Genomic DNA, 16,297 nt, shown 5'->3' with positions numbered 1-16,297 from the left:
AATTAAATAAATCAAGCTACAGCCAGCTTAGCAACTGCAAAACAACGTCACCAGGACTGTGCCACTCTCCAGTATCAGCCGACCGCCGAACTCTCAGTTGTCCTTGGGATCGCCGCCACGGACAACGGCATGGGGATGGGGGAGGAGTATGTCAAGTCGAGTGGGCTCGCGGCGGATGGGGGGGATTTTGATGCGTCGCGGCCGGGGGCGGGGAGGGAGGCTGATCGTGAGTGGACTCCGAGCACTGATTTTCTTTGCGGCCTTGTTTTGTTTGGGGGAAGGGTAATGCTAACGAGGTGTGCGTGTAGGTCTGTTAGAGGAGAAGGGCGTGCATCCGCCTGCTACGACGCACCGTGGAACTGATACTAGCAGTGGGAGTCATGGCAGTCATGGCCATGGCGAGAACGGTGGCAAGGAAAAGCTTGGTCTGAAGGACAAGATCAAGGCGAAGCTGCACAAGAGCAGCTCGTCGTCGTAAGAGTTTAATCTAGGAAGGCGGATGAATCATTGGGCTGGTAACAGACTGGATGGGGAGGGATGGAGAATGGTATCACAAATCTTGGTAGATCCCTAAACCACGCGGCAAAGGCTGTAATAATACTGTTCTATTGGTTTTTAACCTTTGAATCACAAAGTTTTACCCTTTTTGTATTGCTGTTTTACTCCACCTGCTGGCTACACATTGTCATGTGATGCTGAGGTTGTGGTTGCGAGGAGGTACCAGACTCTTATCTAGTCAAGCTCAACGTCCTTCCCAGAGCTAACACCAAGCCACTGACGACAGACAACATGAATCTGCGTCTCAGCTCTAAACTTTAAACCAGCCACCTTCCTCCCACCAATTCGACACTCAACTCGATTTCCCGCTCGGAGATAGCCCACCCGCCCACACTCCCGCCCCAGCCGTCAAGAGTTCAGGGGGTAGCACCCGACAAAATACCACCCTCCCCCAAGACTGCGCGGACCCATCCCGATACCACCATCTCCCATATCCTTTCCAAAACCGACCTATATATAGCAACACCCCAATCTACCACCGACCCGGATAATCCCAACCCAATCTTGACCGGTCTGTCCGGCCACGCCAAACCCCCTCCTCCCCGACTGCACTGGATGTCGATCACGATATCACTTATGCTGGCTGCGCGGGGTCGGGCGGTACCTCCGCGTGGATGCGGGACTACAACTATACTGCGGAGACGGGGGAAATAGGGAAAGAGGATAAGCGACGTCGCCGTACCGTATGTACGCAACCCCTCTCCGGGCCCTTCGGCAGCGGTACACCGTTCCATTTGCCCCCTCTTTGCGAGACTTTTGATGAGAAAATCCTTAATATCCGAATGATACCAGCAGAGGGAACAAGAATGTCAGATATTACTCGTGTACTGGGTATGGAGACGAGTCACACGTGTCAAGCAAGGAGCATCGTGCCGCAATCCTTCCCGACCTCCTGCGCCGGGGTGTGAGATATCGGCACATGGCAGAACATGTGTCACGAACCACGGGTTGGGTGGGTAATAAATACTGGGATCGGAGATAAGGGAAGTCTATACACCAAACAGACGGGGTAAGAAATAGCCCTCTGTCCGAGGTTCAGTGATAACAAACAACCGCAAAACAAACACAAAGACCATCACAACATGCCAACAACTAAAACAGAATTGCAAAACGTTCTTTTGATCGCCGTGCCTGTATGTGGATAGGTAAATAAGATACCATATAGCCCATGTGTGTACTGCCTGCCGTCGCCAGACTCTACACCCCCCCGACCATCAATTTCCCGATCATTCCTCATCGCCCACCTCCTCCCGCCCCCCAAGTATTTCGTGACATTCATCAAAATTATCCCCGTAAATCCACCTTGGTATACATCAAAACAAGGTCATCCCAGACCAAAGATAAAAACCCGATTCTGGTTGGGTGAATGTGGTAAATAAAAAGCAAACGTCCGCTATAAATGAAGACAATCGAATAGAGAACAATAAGCGAGCCCTTAGTGGGTAAATTGATTACGCCGGCGGCGTCAAAAAGGGGCTCAGCATGAGGTCATCCGCGCTCGGCCGCTTGTTGTGATCAATCTCGAACGTCTGGGCGAGGAACTGCCGGGCCTCCTTGCTCGCGTTGTCCGGGATGGTCGGCGTGGCTTTGGCGCCACCGATCTTGAAGATGGCCTGCAGCTGCGTGCAGTCCGGGAACGGGTGTTGACCCGTCATCATCTCGACGACTAGGCAGCCTAGGGACCAGATGTCCGCCTTGCGGGTGTACGACGTCTGCTTGACCACCTCGGGCGCCATCCAGAAGACGGAGCCCTGCAGCGAGGGGCGGTGCTTGTTGTTGTTAGCGCCGTTGAGGATGTTGGTCGCCTCGAGCTTCTTGGAGATGCCGAAATCGGAAATCTTGATGGTGCCCTTGTTGTCGACAAGAATGTTGGCACCTTTGATGTCGCGGTGTATAATGTCGCGGTTGTGGAGGTATGAGAGGCCATTGAGAATTTGGCGGACGAAGCTGCGGATGAGGGGCTCCGGGAGGGCACCGTACGAGTTGAGCATGGTCTGTACTGAACCACCGGCAACATACTCGAGGAAAATGTTGAGGTATTCGACCGATGAGCCGCAGCCGAGGTACTGCACGATGTTGGGGTGGCGGAGATCTCGGAGGAGGCTGATTTCGCGCTTCAACGCGTCGATCATGCTCTTCTTCCGCGAGTCGCTCTGGCTGTTAGCGCCTGGCGACGGTGTCTCGACCTGCTTGACAGCGAGGAGCTCGCCGGTGACGGCGTGGAGGGCAAGGTAGACGCTGCCGAAAGAACCTTGACCGATCAGGGAGCCCTTCATCCACTTGCTGTCGTCCCAAGACTCGCCGGCCAAGAAGCTCTGAAGCTCTTCGTCGGCGTCCTCTCCGTCTTCCGTCAGGGCCTGGTTGACATTCTCTAGCGACCCGGAACCACCAGAGCCGATGGTACCCTCGTCGAAGTAGCTGTGTCGAACGTTGCCATCGGGATCGGTGATGCTCAGGGCGGCCGTATCCGAGCCGCTGTCGGCGAAGGAGACGTAGGACTTCCGATTCGGCTCGATAGGCGACGACTCCTCTTGCAAGGTGTCGAGCACGGAGGAGGCGACCGAGTCTCGGTAACCCTGGAAGCGCGGGTCCCGGGCGCGGACCTTGGCGATTTGGTTGGAAGCCGTCAGCCAGCTATCGGCAATAGTCGGGATCGGCGGCGCATCCTGGATGGTGGAGGCGAAGCTCATGGTGCTCGCCACGCTTAGACGGTGATTCACCCTGCTGAGGCGCTGCGACCGCCTCATGGACATGCGGGCTGTCCTGTCAATGGCCTCTCGAGAGTGATCCGGGAAATAGCTGGTCAAGTCCGAGGCAATAAGCTCGCTCGGCGGCCTGAGCCCGCCAAACTGGCGCAGCATGCCTTTGCGACGCGGTACGGCCTGGGCTGTCTCAATGACTGCCGGTCGCTCCAGGTCCCTTGCCGTGTTTGACACGTTTCTTTCTCGGTCTTGGTATGAAACAGGTGAAAGAGGGGGCTGCTGTATGGTCTCCCAGGACTCGCCCAGGAGCTTCTGCGCCTTCATCTGACTGCGCTTCTCCATGCCTTCAATGACGCGGTTGTGATTCTGCTGGGCTTCTTCCATAGCGATGGCAGCAGCTCTCTCGAGTTCTTGCTGCCCAGGTTCCCCGGCAGGCACCCGCCTCAGGATTAGGCGGTTCCGCTCCGGCCGCGTGTGGTCTTTGATGACTCTCCACAGCTCTGTGTCGCCGAGCCGACGGCATTGGTTGGGGTCCGCTTCCACGCCGTTGAGAACCCAGAAGCAGTAGTTTCTCTCATGGTCTTCCCGCAGTGCGAACTTCCGTAGGGTAACGCGCATGACCTCCTCACATGTGTTGCAGCCGGCAATTTTGACAACCTTGGTTCCGCCGCCCGTCGAAATCACGCGGATAACATCTTGGCCCGGAGGCAACGCAGCCATCAGTGAACCATCCATACTGGACTGGTTTCTTTGATGAAAGCGGCCGGAGTGGGGCTGATCGGGCGGGGACATGGGAAACCTCGCGGATGCGGGTGTTGGCTGGCCGGCGAAGGTTTGAGGTTGCGGGTATCGTTGTTGGCGGGCCCTGAAATCAGCGCTCGGAAGAGGGGAACTTGGTCTCGACGATGGCTTGGAGAGGTCGGGAACAGCGGTTGGGAGATCGTATTGCCGCGAGTATCGCTTGTTGGAAGGTGTCGGAGGCACCGCGCGGCCACCCGAAGGCCGAGGTGAGGATGGCACATAGTGCATATCAAGCCCAGCAAAGGATTCCTAAGGTGGCACAATATCAGTTCTCACGCCCAAGCACGGCTCTTTGAGATAGATGGCTTACCCTGTTGCGTCTCTTTTGGTTGGCGTAGGTTTTTGTCCGCAGCTTCTTGATGCCTAAGAAGAGGCGCACTCGGTCTCCAACCTTGTCGACGCCCATCTCCTTGAGAACTTCCTTGTCTATTTCCAAGAGGTTCTCGCCATTGATGTGATTCCTGCGAAATACCTTCTCGTACTCGCCGCACTTGACGCTCCGTAGATATTCGCATACTCGATCTTCATCCCAGTTCTTGACGGAATCGGGGCCGTCTGCCTCGTCGAACTCGGATTCGGTCGGGCTGGCATAATTCTGCGAGGCCATCGGGGCCGCAGGTGCTCGTCTCGGGGGTGCGTATGCCGATTGGGACCCGGTCGCGACGATGCCAGAAGGTTGCGACCCGAGCGCGGTCGGGTACGTTTTGGAGGCCAACATTGCCATGGCACCTCGCTATCTATGCTGGACTACTGCATACAGGTCGGTGTGTCTCGCTGCAGGGCTGGAATAGATATAGGTGACGGAAGGATGCGGAGGCGAGCACCGCGTGGCGAAGAACGACGGGCCAAAGCAGGGTCAGGTCTGCAAACAAGGTCGCCCAAGGCTCTTGTTGCGTTTGTGGAATTTTTCCCCGGATTTCCGTGCGATGCAGAAGCGGCTGCAGCAAATTCCACCGTTCGGTCAGACAAAGCCAGAATACGGACGGATACCGGAGTTGTGTTCAACACGCCGTGTTGTGCAACACAGCGAGTGCTGCCTGCTGGCTTCCAGGTTACCGAGGTGAGAGGGTGAGATGGGGGCGAAAGAAGTGAAGTTGTAGAGGGAACAGCCCAGCAAGCGGCGTCGTCGGTCACTGACACGCTCTCATGAGGGATTCAACTGAGGATGACCTGAGTGGGTCGGCCCCCAGGGGATGCGAGGGCAGCGCTAATTCAGGCTGATGGGGGGTTGGCTCTGGCGCAGCAGTCTTCTTTGGGGGGGAGACAGAAGTGAGGGGCATACAGAGCGGGTGGATTCGGATTGGACAGGTTCGCCAATCGCTTGAGGCTCCTCCCCTGAGATGAAACCAAGCACGGGCCAACGCAGGCGCTTGCTCGCTGGCAGGTACCGTGGATGCCCAGGATTACAGATCGGAAATCTAGCTCGTCTCAAAATAAATCACAGGAGCATTTGTTGGTTATGAGAGAGCTTTGTCTCCTCATCGTCAGCGGCAGCGAGGATGATGTGTCGCATCTCAGCGAAACCGCTTTGTCACGTTTGGCCACTCGGCGCTAAATCCATCACTTCTGGCATACCGACGACACAAAAAAGGATCTGGCTTTGCTGCCGGTACTGTGCCTCCTGCGTGTCTCACCGGTCGAGGGGATTTCGTTCGTCGGGCCCTCTTGGGTTGGAGGTCGGCGACTCTCCAAGCCCGAGACTGGTGTTGACAAAAGTCGGTGGATGCCGACGTCCTTGGCAATTCAGCTGTGCCTCTGGCCCGTGGGGCCGATGAGCCAGCAGCCCGGAGCACCCGGGACCTTGTTGACAGTCAGTGGGACAAACCATCTCGGAGGATGAAAACAAAAAGCGTGGGAGCCAATGGTCGCGGGGTCAGGTATCACCACGCGGGACAAAGCAGAGTCGGGTTGAGCAAAAGCGGGCCAGATTTTGGTGATGAAACGGGAGCTGTTTCATCAGCGACGAATGACAGGGAGTGGTCAAGATCGGCTTGTTAGTGGGAGCGCCAGATTTCCGGTGCGTCACTAACAATTCGTCACCACCAAGCATGCATTGACCAGCGGCAAATGAAGTCATTGACTAAACACATTGAAGCGGCCTGTGGGTGCGCCCATCAACGGTTCCGACTTCCCGTCTCCGTCTCCCGAGGGCCGTGGCCGAGAATGGCTGATTGATCCAACGAGCTGCGCCGTCAAGCTTGGGTGTTGTGCATGGTCGGGAATGATAACCGGGTTGGTCGTCCGAGGTGTCGGCAATGAAGCTCAACAACTGGCTTGGCTGTCAACTTGTCAACTATCAACCACCACATCAAACCAACTAGGCAGACTGGCTTTGTCTGTTTCCCTGTCTCGATGGGCTCCTCCTTATGCGATGCTGACCGTATTTTCGGCCCACTCGAGCAAGCCGAGATGCTGGGCCACAAGCCTCGGCGGCGAGGACCAGGCTTGTCAAAAAACCGCGCGGCTGTCAAGCCACCCCTGACTGGTCTCCCGGCTCGAATGCCCCTTTTCCTCTCTTTAGGATTGGAAAACCGATTTTGTGACGAGCGAGGCAAAGATACGAATAGGGTTGATTAATGCCCCTTTGGGACGGACGGCCGGCGGCTGCAACCTGAAACAAGCAGGTCCTGCCAGCCGTTGTCGGGTTGCGAGCTGTCGAGTTGGGGAAAAGCAGCCGAGGAGTCTATCTCAACATGTCACCCCAATATGAAAAAGGAGACCCAGGCGGAGATGACGTATCATCTCTTCGATATCTGTTCTTAAGGAACTTTGACCAGTAGCTTTGCTCTCGTGCTGCACCATGCCCGAGGAGAACCTGAGTTCCAAGTCAGCCTGGAACTCACTGCCTGTCAACTGGTGCATCAATAAGTTGGGGCCTATCATAACCGAAATGGGCACAAAATATATGCCACAATTTAGCCACACTTGCCACAGCATTGAAAGCTTACGCCACATCTCGGGTCAGACCCCGCTGGGTGATTGCTTGGCAGAACTTCCACTGCCACGATTTCTTCTCCACCTTCATTCAGCTTTGATCTCGATTGCACCCCCCAGTCCGGCTGAGAAGTTCTGCTTTTGTCTTTTCTGCGCGGCATGTCGGGTGCAATGACAGATGAAATGGCAGACACGTGCTGTCAAACGCTTCCCCCAATCATTCGTCCATCCTCTTATCTTCGAATTGAAATGTTGAATAATTTTCAAAGCTCAATAAGTTCAAAAGAGGCAGTACGCTGGTTGGCTAAAAAAGATGGAAACACGTCTTGCAATTGTTGTCGTGGGGCAGCACGTGGATGGCTAGAACTCATCCAAATGACACAGGGATATCAACAGGGAACGAAGATGCAGTCAACACGTTTCCGGCGGTGTTGCTGATCGACGAAGCCGGTGGAAGCCTCATCCGGTTCTTGCACCCGCGCAGAGAACAGCTTGGCTTCCCACTGCTTCCCCACCGGAGAACCTTCTGACGGGACCGATTGGCAGACTGGGATCACAGACAGGGATACTGGCACAGACTGTTCGAGGCTGCTCGGGCCTGGGCCCCTGTTTGCAAGGGTTCTCAACAAGTCGTTCATTGGGCAATAATTCTCCCAGAACCGGAAAGGAAGACATCATCCTGCATCAACAGACAGAGCATTGTCTCCGCCCTGATTCCAGCCCTGGATCGACAAGCACGAAGCTGGCGAGCGAGATGGCAGGATGGTCCCCGCTCCTGGTCTACCCCATCTCCCGCCTGCCCACCCATGCGGCTGGTAATACGAAGAAGTATCCGTCGCTGGCTGGCGCAAGTTCCTTCATTTGAAGAAAACAATGCACACTGAGTCAAGCTGTCCTCGCTTCTCCCTTTTTTCCTGCTGCGTGGAGTGGGATCAATTGTCTTGCCCTAGCTGTCTAGGCTCCGTTTGATCAGGGACACACACATATTCACATTGTGGCCCCTTGCTTTGTTGATGTTTCTCATGTTCACTGAGGAGTGACGCCAGATACCTCGGCTGTTTGTTGTGTGGTCACATCTTCTCGTGTTGATGGTTGGACCCCCCCCCCCCCACACACACGACCGTCAACTCGACATCGACATCTACATTGGGATTGGGGAGAAGCGGCAGCGAGCGAGTGGCATGCACATACACATACCATACTGTGTTGTGTGTGCGTGAGCTCCGGCCTACTTTAGACTAGCTGCAAAACATCTCAGCAGCCAATTCGTGGCCTCGTACATTGCAGTCGTCAACAGTCACCAACACACGCCGAGATAGACAACCGGTTGCCCCTCGTGTGACGAAGACCCCCGTCTGCAGAGCGGTGTCTCTCGATTAGATCCGCTTTTCCGCCTTTTCTGGCTTTTGTGCCTTCTCGAACCCCAGAACCCCCCGAACTCGCTTGAACCTCAAACGCACATCATTGTGAATCGGCCGCACATGGTATGATGTCAAAGGCAATGGCTGTCCCGGACCTACTGGTCAAGAAAAGACCCACCCCGGGAGGCGTAACCATCTCCAAATCCGATAGCTTCGATTCCAATGCTAGTCCTTCGACCCCGGACCCGAATTCCCCAGCGAGCTTCGACAGCGGCCATCGATCCTTCTCCATCAGTTCCATCAAAGGCCGGGCATGGCGCTCGTTCAGCTCCAAGGAGAAGGGTGGAACGCCCGACGCAGGCCATAGTTTTCGCACCCACGCCCGGAGGCTTTCCAAGTCGAGACCCATTTCTTCTTCGTCACATACCGATGGCCCCAGTCGCCGGGGCTCGACCGTTTCCGACGATCATAGCCGCTTATCGCTGTCAACCGCCGATAGTCTCAGCCTAGTCAACGCGAGCTCGGCTTCTTCGTCGGTCGACTGGAGTGCCCAGCATGTCGAGGGATTCGCCGCCCTCGAGTCCGATACCCTCCTTCTAAAAACAAAAACAAAGACACCCTACCTCGTCGTCACGACCAACTACCTGCTTAAGACCAAGAGTCGCGCTGATGCCGTGGCGCTCATCCCGGGGTTGGCGGCGGAAGGGAGCAAGCCCGAAAGCAGTGGCTCAGGCCCCGAGCCGCTGCTGGTCATCCCAACGGACGCAATCGTGTCGGTGTTTGCAGCCGAGAGCACGCGACCATCGTTCGGCATCGAAGTGTGGTGGAGGAGCCCGCTAGCTGGCCACTCGTTTTGTCGGTCGGATTTCTTCTTCACGGATCCCACCCAGCGGAACGAGCAGTTGCACCATATCACCCGTTCCATGCGGGCCGGCCAACAACAAGATGAGGATGGAGCTGCTCGCCATTCCCAGGACGTCAAGGCGGTGATCAAAAAGATCCACGAGGTCGAAGAGCCTCGGTTCCACCACTGGAAACCCGAAATCATTCCTGTCGTGCCGCGTGGTGCTACGAGGAGGGGGTACATGCCCAAGCTCGAGGATGCAACGAAAAAGTCTCAGGAAGGCCCCGCGTTCTACCTCGTTGTCGGCACCTACCTCTGCCATCTCGTCGAGGTCCAGAAAGGGAAGGGCGGGGACGCAGTTTGTCGGCACAAGTCCTACGGCCTGGTGACGCTGGAGAGCTTCAAAGGGGAGTGGGTTATGCACGAAGAGCGGTTCAACATCACCTTCCGGTAAGATATCTTGGAGAGTACAAACCGCATCATCTTTGGCAGAGCTAACAATACCCCAGCGAACCGTTCAAGAGCCCCGTCGCCCTCGAGCTAGCCAGCCGCTACTACCGACACATCATCCGCGTCTTCGGCACCTCAGATCGTTTTCTCAAGCCTGCCTGGCCGCAGCTATGGCAGAGCATGGAGATCTTCCACGTCTCGGGTTTGAAAGAGCCGCAGTACCTCGTGCCCAAGGAAGATTTTGGAAGCTTCAAGCGGACCCTCGACGGGTACCTTGCGGCGTACCACTGCCAGGATGTCGATTGGGAGATCAACTGGAAGACCCGGTTCGCCCCCGAGTTCCGGCTGCTGCCCGGGAAGCGCGGGCCATACTCCTCCCTGCAGCTTCTCGCTGTCCTCCGCGCGCTGCGGTACAACGACTATTTTACGTCGTTGTCCTTCCGGGACGTCGACTTGTCGGTGCTGCATGGCCTTCAGGACAACACCCTTAGGAAGGTGAATGTTGCGTACCTGAGCCGTACTTGTAAGTTATTGGTGTCATTTTCATAAAGCTCGCCGTGTGTGTGCTGTGCGTGCTGACTCTTCGCAGGCGTGGCCCTTGGCCCTGACGAGATCGAGACGCTGAGGGTCAGCCCCGTGCTGCACCAAGAGTTCCACGCCCTCGCCTTCTGTTCCGAGAAGATTCGGCAGATCGACTTTGGGAACTGCAGCCGGTCCCTCTCTTCACGAATGGCGCAATACAACAACCAGCCCCAAAGTCTCCAGTTTCTCGCCCCCATTTTGAGCTTGCTGAGGTCGGGTATCACCAAGTGCAACCGCCTGATCGTCAGCGGGAATACCTTGCCTCCGTCCGATGTTGAGGACCTTGGTAAGCAACCCCAACTCCTCCCCTGGACTTCAGCTGCATGTCTAACCTCCCACAGCCGAGACGATGAAGTGCGGGACAATCCAAGCCCTCGACGTGTCCTATTGCGGCCTCGACGACGCCAGCTTGCGAGAGGTGATTGTTGACCCGCTCTCCGACTGCCCGGGGCTCCTGCAGACACTGTCCATATCTGGAAATCCTGGCCGGCTTCCAGCGCACATTCTGCCCGGCTTGTTTCGATACCTCACCGAGATCCGGGAGTTGAACCTGAGCGGCAGTATCCAGGCCGAAAGCTTTATCGAGGGCTCGCTGCTCCCCTTCACCGCCCTCGAGTCGATGGAGAGGCTCGAGGAGCTTGACGTCTCGGGTTATAAGGTCAGTCAGGACTTGTGTTGTCCCCCAGCCGTGAAGTTATTTCCCACAACTAACCACCTCCCAGCTCGACGACGCCACCTCCCACGACCTCGAGCGATTCTTGCAGTACCGAAACTGGCGGGCCGACCAGGGCCAGCCCCTGCGCTTCCACAAGCTCGTCCTCAACCACTGCCGCATCACGGGCACGCAAGCAGCCCGCCTCTTCCACGCCATCGGCGAGAACCGCGGCATGCACCTCTGCCTCAGCGGAAACCCCATCGAAGACGGCATCGAAGACCTCGCCGCCGCCATCACCTCCAACCAAGGCCCCGCCGGCCTCTACCTCGAGATGATCGAGTTCAAGCACGAGGCTAACTACCTCACGCTCCTCGAAGCGCTCACCACCACCCGACACCTCACCCTCCTCAGCCTGGCTGGGCACCGCCCCCTCCCCAGACTCCCCCGGCCCCTGCAGTGACGCGCTCATCATGACACTCCACAACCTCCTCTCCAACAACACCTCCCTCCTCAGCCTCGACCTCTCCGGCTTCTCAGGAAAGCTCGACGACGGTCAACTGCCCCCCGGCGCGGGCCGCGCCCTCTCCGGGCTCGCCACCAACACCACCCTCACCCACCTCCGCATCCGCAACCAGAACCTGCACTCGGACGCCGGCGTCCTCGGCCGCGCCCTCGCCCTCAACTCCACCCTGCGCGCGCTCGACTGCCGTGGCAACGGGCTCAACCTGACCAGCCTGCGCTTCCTGGTCGATTCCCTGGCGGCGCCCACCAGCGCCATCACCGAGTTCCCCTGCCCGGCCGACGAGCGCGCCGCCGTGTGGCGCACGGTGTTGAGGGGCTTGCAGCGCACGCCGTCGTCGGCGGCGGTGTCGGCGCTGGGGACGGTGAGTGCGGCGGCCGCGGCGAGTGCGGGGGCGGCGGTGGCGGTGAGGGATTTGTTGAAGGGGGAGGAGGTGTTGTTGAGGGGGGTGCTGGATGGGTTGTGGGAGAGGTTGGAGGGGTGTTTGAGGGAGAATCGGAGGAAGTTGGGGGTTGTGGTGGATGGGAATATGGCCGCTGGTGGTGCGCAGCAGGGGTATAGGCATCGGCATCGGCGGAGTAGCAGTGCGGGGTTGGGTGGTGGTGGTGGCGGTGTGTTCCCCGGGGAGGAGGAGTGGTCGGGTTTTGACGTGGTTGCTGATACCGGCGTAGGTTTGGGTATTGGGACGGGAGGAAGCGGCGCGCCTAGCAGGTGGCCGAGCACCGACTCGGAACCGGGCAGCAGCAGCGGCAACAGCAGCGGCGTGCCCAAGCCCACGGTGCGCATCTCGATGGCGGGGGAGGGCGGGATCGTATAGATATCAGCTTGGCGGTGGCAACAGTGGCAGTGCCGGCAACTATGGCTACGGCGGTTATGGCGGCGGAATGGCCGGTAGCTTGGAGAGCCCGACCGAGACGCTGGATCCCGTGTCGGAGATCGAGACGCCTGCGGAGGGCCAGGGACGGGACCAGGCGCAAGTGCGCGTGGTGGTCGGGGAGGCAGACCAGGAAGAAGTGGAAGGGGATGACCTGTTCCGCAAGATGGTGGACGATTTCCGGAAGGCGGGGTTTGAGGTTTAGCATGCCATGGCGTGCACCTCACCGCGGTGATTCGGTATATTTGTCAACAGGACGTGTTGTCTTGTAATAATATGTATCAGTATAAAAGGGCTGGGACGGGAAGGGATTGGCGTTTGCTAGGGGATGCAGTCAGTGTCGAGATACCCATAGATAAAAGAATCCAAGTGAAATTAAGTTACTGGGGTCTCCTATTGATGAGAAGCGCGACTAAGGGAGGGAGTAAATAGGGACAGTCCATGATTCACGGGCTGCTGCGCTTATCAACAAGCAGTATGCTGTCGCCATAATAACGAAGGAAACAGCGAACGCCTTCCCTGGGCTCAAGTAAGGCAACAAGAAGGGTGTAGCTATACACACAGTGTTTGTTGAGACTAAAGTTGGGTATCTCTAATACAGAATTCACTCTCCGGCCCACGCCAGCCATTAAAAGACTCTGTTTTCCGTAATCTAACACATCCGCCCATCCTTTCCCCGGCTTCTTCACAGTCCGAATTGATCAATGTCCAGGCTTCGGGGGTGCCACTAGCCGGTGTCGTGATGGCGCTCCCCTTGACGGCAATCCCGCCCTCGGGACCCTCAATCCACACGTCCCACCTGAGCTGGCCGATTTCTTCCGTATTTATTCTGCGTAGGCACACTTTCATATCTTCGTTCACATACAGCGGTGCGAGGTTGCGGTAGCTGAGCGACTTGACGTAGGGCATGGACTGCCCCTCTGGCAGGGCACCCGTCGAGGGCTGCCCGGACAGCTTCGCCAAACACGCCCGCAGCGCCGAGAGCATGAGCACCAGAGTCAGGGGCCCGTGAACAAGCAGGCCCTTGTAGCCCTCCTGGTTACGGGCATAGTCCGGGTCGATATGGATGGAGTGGGCGTTGTAGGTGAGCGCGCTAAAGTGGAAGAGCAGCGTTGCGTCAGGGCGGAGAGAGAAGGTAAACTCGGGGGTCGCATAGGCTATTTTGCCAGTCAGCGAGATCATTCCCGGTCACCTACCCAGACAGACCGCCAGCATGAATGAGAAAGAAAGAAATATATAAAAAAAAAAAAAAAAAAAGAAAAAGACCAACAAACCTCTAACAACCCTCCCCCCCTCCACCACCCCCCCAACCCTCTCCCTCATAAAAACCAACCTCCTCACCTCCTCCACCACCACCTCCCTCCCCACCCCACCCAACCCATACCCCCTCCTCACCTCCACAAAAACCTTCTCATCCCCCTCCACCCCCTTCAAGACGGGCCCATCCACCTCCTCCACGCACAGCGCAGCCCGACCATACAGACACAGATGGAGGTCCCAGCCTTCACAGAACACCACCTCCCCACCGGCCCACATGCGGAGCACGATGGGCGCGCCGGGCCTGTGGGCCGGGTCGGTGCCGTCGGGCATCAGCTGCGACGGCGGAAGCTGCAGCGGGAAGTAAACGAGGTGGTGGCCCTGCGGGAGGGTGGCGGGCCGCTCTTGTTCACGGGGCCCTGTGCTCGTTGCTGTGCTTGTTCCTGGCGGGAAGAGCGCCGGGACGTGGTCTGCTAGGGAGAGGGTCAGGAGGTGGGAGGGTGTGGGGGAGAGGGTGTCGTGGATGAGGGTGGGGGGTTGGGAGGCGAATTTCTGGCGGGCGGTGTGGAGGTAGGTTTGGGGGCTGAAGGGTATGGGTGAGGAGGAGGAGGAGTAAGAGGCGGTATGGTGGATGGGTTGGATGGGGTTGGTTTTGATGCATGCGAGAGGGAAGTGGGTGAGCTTGGTGAGGTGTGGCCTATGCCGCCGAAGGGGGAGAGAGGCAATCAAGAGTCGCATTTGTTGTTGGTATTCACCACAATGTAGATAAATTGTGTAAATGTGGGCGGAGTTATGTGTGTGGTTGTCGAGAGTGAGTTGGGAAAGATAGGTAGCCATCGGTTCTTGTCGATGGTTGAGACTGAATTAAATAGGGTTAGGGTTTAACTAGTTGCTCTCTGTTTATTTGCATGCCTTCCTAATATGGACTCTGTTCTCTCACTTAGGAGATTAAGAAATAATGAATGTATAACGACAATTGGTTTACTTAGTCCTCTCCTATAACCTTTGTACTAGCTGAGTTGAGGGCTATCTACCTAAAGTAAAAAAAGTAAAAAAAACTTTTTCTGAAAAGAAAACTTAGCAACGAGCATCCTTTCTCATTTATACATCAGGAGTCAATCATTACAATACCAATAAACATATAAATGATGAATAAATAACTAGTTAGGATAGCCGACGAAGACCCCCCAGCCCTCTTATTTACCGACAAAGCTCTGATGAGACACGAAGGTCTTACAAAGGCGCAGAGCTCCCTCCTTTCCCAGGCCCGTATCGGGGATATAGGCCTCCGGGACTACCTGTTCAGGGTGAAAGTCCCGGAGGTCCGTACCCCCTATTGCGAGTGCGGGAGGGGCAGGGAGACAGTGGAGCACTTGGTGGTTTGGTGCCCCGACCCGCCGTTACAAAGGCCGTGGGACGGCAGAGAGATTCGGTCACATCGGGACCTACAAACCGTATTACGGGGAGTAGGTGCCCGGAGCAGAAGATTTGTTAGGAAGGTCCTTGGCTGGCTGATGGACTCTGGCCGGCTACTGGAGTATAGGCTGGCCAGAAGGCTGGAGCTAGAAACAGTGGATGGGGAGGGCTAGAGGGCCCGGAGGCCGGCAAAGGGCCTCCTTTCTTTTGCAGTATGACGGATTCATAGATTGTTGTCTCAAAGTGGTAGACAGAGGTTTTTATCCGGCCTATACGGCACGGTTTCCTTTGTAAATAGCAGTAGAAGGACCGGCGCGCCCCAGGGCATATCGGTGTAGGAAATAATAATAAAATAACTAGTTAAAAAAAGAAAAATAGCAAAAGTTCGCCTGCCACCCCAGAGGGGCGGCGGCTACGAAACCCTCGTTGAGGGTTTACACCTTTCTAACCTGGGGCCCCAGCTTAGAAAGGCTATCTCCGGGCAGGAGTTACTCATGACCTCGAGGGAGGACACCGCGAAGCCTCGACCACTTGGCCAAATGCTGGGCGGTTGTCCTCGTTGGAAATGGGCGTGCTGGATGTAATACATATACCCAGTCTGAGCGTGTGGGGCGAGTACCTTCCAGCAACAGGCAACCATTCTCCAAGCTTCACCTCCTGAGGGCTCAAGGGCATGGTGCTCTGCAGGTTTGGTGTTTCCATGCCGGATAACATGCGATTTTCGTAACAATCAATAGACAAACCCACGTGAGGATGCTCGCGAATTCCGAGCCAGCATGGTGTTTTCCTATCCCACAACTCCAGATTAACAGCCGTTCAATCAACTGTTTATCAGCCCTTTCACAACCCCAACCTTCCAAACAATCACCATCTTTTCCCAACTACAAGCAACCCAACACATCACCTCCTCCCCCTCCGGTTCCGCCAACTTCCCAACCACCGCCACCGCTCAGCAACCCTCTCCAAATCCTCAAACACACCACTGACCCTCCCCTCGGGGTCATCAAACCGGCTCCCCTCAAACTCCACAAAGAACAAATACTGAAACGGTCCCACCAAACTCGGCACGCTGCTAATGCTCGTCAAGTTCAACCCACGCGCTCCAAAACAAGCCAACGCATCGGCCAGCGCCCCCGGCCGCCGATGGGGCACCGTAAACGACACCAGCGACTTGTACTTGCCACCGCCATACACATCCCCATCCCCGTCCCCATCCCCATCATCCCCCTCCTTCCCCCCCCTTCCCCCCCCCTCCCCACCTTCCCCCCGCTTTCCTCCTCATCACAAAAAACCTCGTCGTATTATCCTCCCGATCCTCCACCCACCTCGCAAGCACCTGCGAA

The 16,297-nt window shown here is 56.7% G+C and overlaps 7 protein-coding genes across 7 annotated transcripts in view; 4 read left to right on the top strand and 3 right to left on the bottom strand.

Annotated features, from left to right (window-relative positions):
- CHGG_03310 (uncharacterized protein) overlaps positions 1-478 on the top strand; it is a gene marked incomplete at both ends in the record, with an annotated part of 1,493 nt that extends 1,015 nt beyond the window's left edge. Inside the window, 2 exons of the mRNA XM_001229825.1 lie at positions 55-226; positions 309-478. Of these exons, the coding sequence (XP_001229826.1) occupies positions 55-226; positions 309-478 (342 nt within the window). The remainder of the gene's footprint in view (positions 1-54; positions 227-308) is intronic.
- Positions 479-2,009: 1,531 nt separating this feature from the next.
- Positions 2,010-4,668, bottom strand: CHGG_03309 (uncharacterized protein; the record flags this gene model as incomplete). Its single annotated transcript, XM_001229824.1, has 2 exons — positions 2,010-4,310; positions 4,372-4,668. The coding sequence occupies 2 exons, from the start codon at positions 4,666-4,668 to the stop codon at positions 2,010-2,012; spliced, it is 2,598 nt and encodes an 865-aa protein (XP_001229825.1).
- A 2,193-nt stretch (positions 4,669-6,861) lies between these two features.
- Positions 6,862-7,525, top strand: CHGG_03308 (uncharacterized protein; the record flags this gene model as incomplete). Its single annotated transcript, XM_001229823.1, has 2 exons — positions 6,862-7,021; positions 7,380-7,525. The coding sequence occupies 2 exons, from the start codon at positions 6,862-6,864 to the stop codon at positions 7,523-7,525; spliced, it is 306 nt and encodes a 101-aa protein (XP_001229824.1).
- Positions 7,526-8,496: 971 nt separating this feature from the next.
- On the top strand, positions 8,497-12,486 carry CHGG_03307 (uncharacterized protein; the record flags this gene model as incomplete). Its single annotated transcript, XM_001229822.1, has 7 exons — positions 8,497-9,650; positions 9,710-10,173; positions 10,240-10,518; positions 10,574-10,890; positions 10,955-11,343; positions 11,402-12,185; positions 12,343-12,486. 7 exons carry the CDS (start codon positions 8,497-8,499, stop codon positions 12,484-12,486), a joined length of 3,531 nt encoding a protein of 1,176 aa, XP_001229823.1.
- Positions 12,487-12,857: 371 nt separating this feature from the next.
- Positions 12,858-14,276, bottom strand: CHGG_03306 (uncharacterized protein; the record flags this gene model as incomplete). Its single annotated transcript, XM_001229821.1, has 2 exons — positions 12,858-13,438; positions 13,556-14,276. 2 exons carry the CDS (start codon positions 14,274-14,276, stop codon positions 12,858-12,860), a joined length of 1,302 nt encoding a protein of 433 aa, XP_001229822.1.
- A 479-nt stretch (positions 14,277-14,755) lies between these two features.
- Positions 14,756-15,127, top strand: CHGG_03305 (uncharacterized protein; the record flags this gene model as incomplete). The annotated part of the gene is made up of 1 exon (XM_001229820.1): positions 14,756-15,127. The coding sequence occupies one exon, from the start codon at positions 14,756-14,758 to the stop codon at positions 15,125-15,127; it is 372 nt and encodes a 123-aa protein (XP_001229821.1).
- A 319-nt stretch (positions 15,128-15,446) lies between these two features.
- The window catches only part of CHGG_03304 (uncharacterized protein), a gene marked incomplete at both ends in the record, with an annotated part of 1,609 nt that continues 758 nt past the window's right edge, over positions 15,447-16,297 (bottom strand). The window contains one exon of the mRNA XM_001229819.1: positions 15,447-15,741. Within this exon, the coding sequence (XP_001229820.1) occupies positions 15,447-15,741 (295 nt within the window). The remainder of the gene's footprint in view (positions 15,742-16,297) is intronic.

The sequence above is a fragment of the Chaetomium globosum genome, genomic scaffold (genome assembly GCF_000143365.1).
Source record: "Chaetomium globosum CBS 148.51 scaffold_2 genomic scaffold, whole genome shotgun sequence".
Taxonomy (NCBI): Eukaryota; Fungi; Ascomycota; class Sordariomycetes; order Sordariales; family Chaetomiaceae; genus Chaetomium; species Chaetomium globosum.
Note: the sequence above shows the minus strand (reverse complement) of the source record. Positions and strands in the feature narration are given on the sequence as shown.